At 44.9% G+C, this 6,910-nt stretch overlaps 1 protein-coding gene across 1 annotated transcript in view; it reads left to right on the top strand.

Moving 5' to 3' along the window:
- Nucleotides 1-6,910, top strand: part of HIPK2 (homeodomain interacting protein kinase 2) — an 85,943-nt gene that overhangs the window by 68,736 nt on the left and 10,297 nt on the right. The window contains exon 11 of the mRNA XM_031057005.1: nt 2,734-3,012. Coding sequence (XP_030912865.1) covers nt 2,734-3,012 — 279 coding nt within the window. The remainder of the gene's footprint in view (nt 1-2,733; nt 3,013-6,910) is intronic.

Genomic DNA, 6,910 nt, shown 5'->3' on the forward strand with positions numbered 1-6,910 from the left:
AGCCCATGAGGGATTAGATCACACATTCCGTGATGGGGCTCTCTGCTGCCTCGCCTCTCGGGTACCCAGGAGGTGTTTTATACCCAGGGATGTTTTATACCCAGCGAGCATTGTTTTGTGTGGGAGCAAGTGGCTGGAGAAGATGCAGAATGGGAGACTCAGGCCCCATTCATACAGCTTGTTACACTGCTGCAGTTACCCAGAGCCTTGTAGTCACGATGATTTAAAAACTTAACCGTGTTCTCAGGTCAGTGTGACGCAGTGCCCAGTTGCCACACCTTTTCTTCCCACATGCTCTGGAAGAAGCACTCCTGAGGTGCAGCGTTGCAGCTTGGATTGCTGCTAGTAAAGTCCAGGGTAAAGAAGCAAAAAAGGCGTTTGCATAATATCCATAGATGTTTAATTCAGCCATGTGGTGAGATGTTCTCCTCTCAGACACCCACTCCCCCCCACAAGGTCCTGCTCTCTCTCCCAGGGGCCTCCTGGCTGACCTTGCTCTCCAGGCAGTATCAAGGTGAGGCCCAGTCAGGGAAAAGGGAGGGAGAGCCTTAGGAACACCTATGTTCAGGCACAGGAACAGGGGAAGGAGCCAGTGGGGCATAACTTAGGAGAAGTCCCTCCAGGGCCTCCACAGTGCAGCACATGCACCTTGAGGAGGCTGCATCTTCAGGAGCCTGTGCCTGATGTGCACACACAAGATCTGCCCTTTCAAAAGCAGTGGGGTGATGCCAGTCTTCTGAGCTTTACTGCCACGGGGAGTGGGGGACTGGGGTGGCTTTAGGCCACCTGAGCTCTCTAGCTCCTAACATAGGTCATTACCCCCTGTCTTCAACAGTCCACACCAGCAACAGACACCCATTATTATACTCTGGCCTTATTAAGAGTATGGCAGCATAAAACAGGGAGCATTTTATAAGGGTGTCTCGTACAGAGCAGTCCTTAGCATCTGTCATTTCTCAGTAGGACCATTTGGCTCTGGAAGGAGGAGAAACTCTGGGGTTTCTTGCACAGCTTGGATGGTAGGATGGTTGCAGTGCCTGTCACAGCACTGTAATCCTGTTCAGAGGACAGGGCTCTATAAGATCTATGTGCAGCTGCTCTGGAGAAGGTCCTCTGGGCTGTGCAACTAACACACTTCTTTTTTAAAATCAAAAAACACAAAACAGTGCAGGGGAGAGAACCAGAATGGGTCACCACTTGTGCAGTGGCAAAAGCTTGAGCTTGTGGTTTTCCTGGGTGACTGGACTGGTGCCAGAGTAGCTCTGAGTTCACAACCAGTTCAGCTCAAGTTAAGAGGCCACTATTTAAATCCTTCCCATTTATCTCCTCTCTAATGTTGGATTTACTTTGGGTGGGCTCCAGCTGTCTTAGTCTATTCATAACATAGAGAGGCAGCTCTGTCCCCAGCTAGCCAGCAAAAGAGAGTGCCTGTTGCAGCCAGTGTGCCTTGCAGGGCCTCCCCTCTCCTGTCACTTTAGGGTGGGGTGCCTGTGTCCACGAGGAATGGGGCACTCTCAGAGCAAAGGGTTTCTACAGCTTCATTGACTGTGATTCTTTTTGTGCCAAATGAGGAACCGTGCTCCTTTGGAGAGGAGGGTACTCCACGCTGCTCATTGGTATTCAAAAAGCACTTTGAATGCTACTGTGCAGCCATTTGTTATGCAGAAGAGCCTGTGTAAGTTGGTGTAGTGTGATATACTGCCAGGGTGACTTCCTTTTGATGGATGCCACCTATTCCTTTTGTTAGCTTTTGGGCCAGGCTGAACATGCAGCCCAGGCCCCACAGTAGAACAAAACCAGAACTTTGGGGTTTTCTTCCTTTGTGAATCTCCAGATGTTCTGCAATAGCAAAGAGAAACATGACCAAGAAAGGAAGTGTGGGAAATGAGTGAAATGGGCTTTAGTCAGTGTGCTTTGGTAAATAACCCCATCTGTAGACCCACACTGCACTGTTTGGCTGATAGTTTTGTGTTTGGATTCCTGTGACAAGGGACACTTTTCCGACTGGTCAGGCAGGGAAGCTGAACTAGGAAGACTGGGAATGTTTCTCTACTGTGTAATAAATATATTGTTTATTTCATTCTGATTTATATATATTGTATGCTGCTTCACACAGGAATAAAACTGAGTATATGTTCTCCCATCTGCCTGCTCTAATCCGTGGGACACCACTGTCCTGAAGGATAAAGTATTGAGCAGGAAATGTTCATTGAAAAAGATTCTTAAACAGCAATTCATTTCTGTGTATAAAAGCAGTTTTCCTGATAAGTGTTTGTAGTTTTCCACAACAAATTCTAATTTTACCTCTAGTTTTTTCTGGCCAAAAAGTGTCATGATGCATCCATGCGGGATGCAGGAGGAAGGGATTATCATTTGGATGGTTCTTCCTCCTGTGTCAGCCATGCTGTGCCTGCCTTTGTTCTGTATGTCTGGGATTTGAGGCTGGCCTTTACCCTCCCAGTGCAAACTCCTGAGAGGCAGCAGTTCTTATCTGGAAATTTCCAGGGAAAACAAATTTGAATTTTTTATTAAAGGAAACTACTTTTCAGCCAATTACATGAATAAGTGATGCAAGGCACTGTCTTCTTTGAAGAGGTGACTGTGCCAACTCTGCAGTTTCCCTAGACTCCATAAGTCAGCGCTACTGAACCAGAGACCAGGACTCCCAAACCACGGCAATGGGCGACTCGAGCACCCAGAGTTCTAACCAACTAACACTTTCCCCCTTTCCAGCAATGCATCCACCTATGAAGTTTCATCCTCCCAGTCCATCAGCTCGCCCCAGCGGTCGAAACGAGTGAAGGAGAACACGCCTCCTCGCTGTGCCATGGTGCACACCAGCCCTGCCTGCAGCACCTCGCTGACGTGCGGCTGGGGCGACGCGGGCGGCGGCGCGCGGGAGCGGCAGCGGCAAACCATCGTCATCCCCGACACCCCCAGCCCCGCCGTCAGCGTCATCACCATCAGCAGTGACACGGACGAGGAGGAGGAGCAGAAGCATGCACCCACCAGGTGAGCTGTTGTTCTCTGCTCTTCTCTGTGCACAGGGGAAGGAGAGAGGGGTGTGGAAGTGACAGGTTTGTTGTTGTTGGAATGGCTCCCCAGGTATTAAAAGTCTCTTTTTCCAGCCCCATGCTCGAAGAAGTTGGGATTCCTCAGCTCTGGTTTTCTCTTATCTAATACATGCTTATCTTCTTTTATCTAATACATGCTTTTTCAGACCTGCAGAGGTGTGTCCAGCAGGTCAGGTTGAGGCACACTGATCACCCTCAGTTATCTTTTTATACTAAAGTGTTACACTCAGTGTTATCTTTTTATGCTAAAAACGTGTTTATTTACAATAATTTTCCAATACCTATCACCTATGTTAGACAGTCTGTCTCTACTCTAAAACAATCCAAAAGTGCCACCATCACAGCAGAAGATGGAGGACAAGAGCAAGAAGGAGAAAGAAGTACAAACCCAGATTCCTCCGTCTTGCCTCTTGAACCCCCATTCTAAAAACTCCAAAATTCTACATTTTCACCCGGTGATAAATTCACTATCATTCTATTCAAACCCTTGCGGCTTGTAACTCCTCGCACAAAGTTGGCAATTGTTTCCATGGGTTAAAATCGAAAACACAGGTGTCTTTGACTGCTTGCCAGGGTCTTGAGTCCTCCAGGGCAGTCAGAGGAATGTCCTGGGTTCTGACATAGAAGTGGTTCCAGTGGCTGTGTTTGCATCTCATCAGCCAGGTTGTCTTTGATTTGTGAGGAAAATTACTAGCTGAGGATTCAGGTGATGCTCTCTTCTGTGCTGTACATTTGCTGTGTTACCTTGGGGAAGTGCAGTAGTCTCTCCTTACTATAGTCTCTCAACTGTAAGAGGAAAGACCAGTTTTCTCTGTCTTCTTTTTGTGGAAAGAAGACTTTAGATAGCCTGTGGTGATGAGCCTCTGTAAGTTAGACATCTGTTTAAAACGAGGACAGAAAAAGGCCTTGGAAGGAAGGGACCTTAAATTTGCCGTTTCTCTTTCTAAGTGATCCAGGCATCTGTAAAGAGCATTAAATGACTTCTTCCATATGTTTCTTTCATGTTTTCTTTCAAAAGCTCTCAAAAACAGTGGTTCTGTCATAAATACTCAATAATGATAAATATATTGCAAGAGAGTTGCTCAATCTTGATTGTGTTGCCAAAATATTCTTGAACTATAGTAAAAGTGGCAGAAACTGCTTTCTGTCTGACTCTGCAGAGACGCAGAGATGAGGCTAGAAAGTGAGGGCTGAGTTTGCTCCTCAGAGAATTAACTCATCCAAGTGGACAGCACAGCCCAGGACTGCTGCCATTGTTGATCATCCCTTGTGGATCAGAAAGAACTTAATTTTGTAGGACTCTCCTTTCAGCACCTTTCATCACATGCAAGTGCTCTGGGTTTCCCATCTGATGCCAGTCACAAGATGTCACTCTGCTTTATAAGATGTAGAGAAGTAGCTTTGCAAACAGCTGAATAATTATACCATCTCTGTATTGGTAACTGAGATAGGAAACTTTTAACCATATCTTTCCAGTGTTGTTGAGAGAGGATTATTTTTTTTACTTATTTAGAACACACTCCATGGCAGATTTTCCTTTAATCACCAGAGATCCATCTCTGTATCTCTGCATCTTTGCAGTGTGGTGATAAGTGAAGCCTGCAAATGTGCACAGAGCAGATGTGACACATTTGGCCTCCAGGAGCTAAAAATCTCTAAAGAAAAGCCATATGATTCAGGCTAGAATTTCAAAATGCTTCCCAACAGCCACCACTACTTCCCATTCCTCTCTCTGTGCTAGTGAACACTGGGCAGTAAGGGCTCAGTGCCTCTCAAAGTCAGCCTTGCCATGAATGCAGTGGTTCACAGGACAGTGTAACATACTTCACTTTAAAAATAAATTTTAAAAAAATTAGAAATTGCTGCACATTCCTTGCTTAGATGGGGGAAGAAAGCTTGTTTCCAGAAAGAGTTGCATGGAGATTGATGTGAAAGTCAGGGGGACTATAAATAAGGAGCCCCTACTTCCAGGGCTCTTCTGGGAAAGGAAGGGCAAGACAAAAGAGATGCTGAAAACTCAAGGGTCATGGAAGCTCTTTTAAAGCATATTTACCCATAGTGCTGATTCCAGGCTTTGGGACATTATGTACAAATCCTTAAACTTACCATCTGGGTGTCATTCTTGGGTCTAGAGAGAGGTGAAGGAAAGTGCTGGGATACTACAGCCCCTTCAGCCAATGGTTGTTTTCTCTGCTTCAGCTTTGCTGCCATCTGACTAGTTTCTTTACTCAGCACCTCTCCAGAAAGACAGACAGAACAAAGTTCAGAAACATGTCTAGATATTGAGTTGGGAGTGTGAGGTATTAAAAGATTTGAGTCTGCTGAAGGGCTTGAAAAGTTGTCCTGGGAGCCAGACATACATAAACAAACTGGCTTTGATATGACTAAAGCATATTCCGGACACGTTCCTGCCTGGGATCAGATCCCTGGCTACTTTTTGTATCCATATGCCATATCTATAGAGTACCAGGGTGCCAGCATTCCAGAGAGGCCAGAGCTTAAGAGCTAGATTTAATTTCTGAGCCACATAGAGACACTTTGCATGGACATGAGTGAGTTAAATTTCCTTTGCAGATGTAACCAGAGCAAATAGAGAATCAGAGGTAGAGACACAGGTGGAAAACAGCATGTCCAGAATGAGAAGTTTTTGGCTAAAGTCTCCAGGAGAGCAAAATCAATTTGCTCAGTACCTTTTGACATGGGTAGATGTAAGACCAGGTTCTCAGCTGGAGTGAAAGTGTAACTTCCAGTCAAGGAAGCTGTATCAGCATTTAATGCCAATGAGCTTTGTCCCTGCTGAAGTTGAAGTCTTTCTCATTGAAAGTTTGTTTCATTCAGGAAAATGCCTCTAAATTTTCTTGCCTATTTTTTTGGCTCCAGGAAAAATGGGAGTGACAGTGAAGTATGTGCTTAATGTAATCAGGGCCCAAAGGTTCAGGATCTGAGTAGAAAATGAAACCATGCAAAGAATGCATTGTCTGGCTCATATATGCAAATATTACCATATTGGGTAATGGCTGTGGTGTGGGGGTGAAAATTTCAAGAAATCACTTGAAACGTGCTATTTTTCACATCCTAGAAACCTTAACTTTTTCTAGGTTAGAATATAGAAAGCAAATGGCGTTTCACAGATCAAAGGTAGTTGTCTGATCACATCTTATTGATAGCAGTGATAACTTTGCATTACCTTCCCTGTCATTGAATCAGCTCCTGAATTTGCTACAGCACCTCTTTCTTTTACTTCTTCCGGGGCTAGAAATTCCCCTTTGACCCATGAGACTAAAAAAGTTTATTTTATTGATTCCTCAGTGAAGAGAGATTGCTTGTGAGAAGTAGTAGATCCTTTGACAATGTAAGAGTTTGTCAGTCTCAGTTTAAGAAGTACTGGCAATGTTGCTAAAATATGATACTGCTGATGCAGTATATTTTATACTACAGCTTGGATTTACTCAGACAGAAAAGCCTTTCTGTAATACCACAGAACCAGAGAGAGCTTTTTTCATACAGGGAATGCACTTTTTTTTTATTGGTGAAAGAAAAATCTGAAAAATTGCGATGTGAGTAGAATTTTCCTTTTCCTACTGAAGGGTAGGAAGCATTATGTGTTTATGAAATACCAGCTGATCAGGAAGGCAGGACAGCACATTTTTCATTTTGCACCGTTGGTGAGTGTAGCTTGGTGTAATCTCTATAAAATCAATAGTCATCTCAAAATGTTGGGCTCCTGTTGGGTAGAGGTGCAGGAGAGGAGGTATGAGATGAGCTCTGGAGGACCTGCTCGGTGGAGCCTTGTCAAAGGGGGCCATCTACTGGGCCCCAGCCCTGTGCCTAAGGCA

Source organism: Geospiza fortis, unplaced genomic scaffold, assembly GCF_000277835.1.
Source record: "Geospiza fortis unplaced genomic scaffold, GeoFor_1.0 scaffold10, whole genome shotgun sequence".
NCBI classification, from domain to species: Eukaryota; Metazoa; Chordata; class Aves; order Passeriformes; family Thraupidae; genus Geospiza; species Geospiza fortis.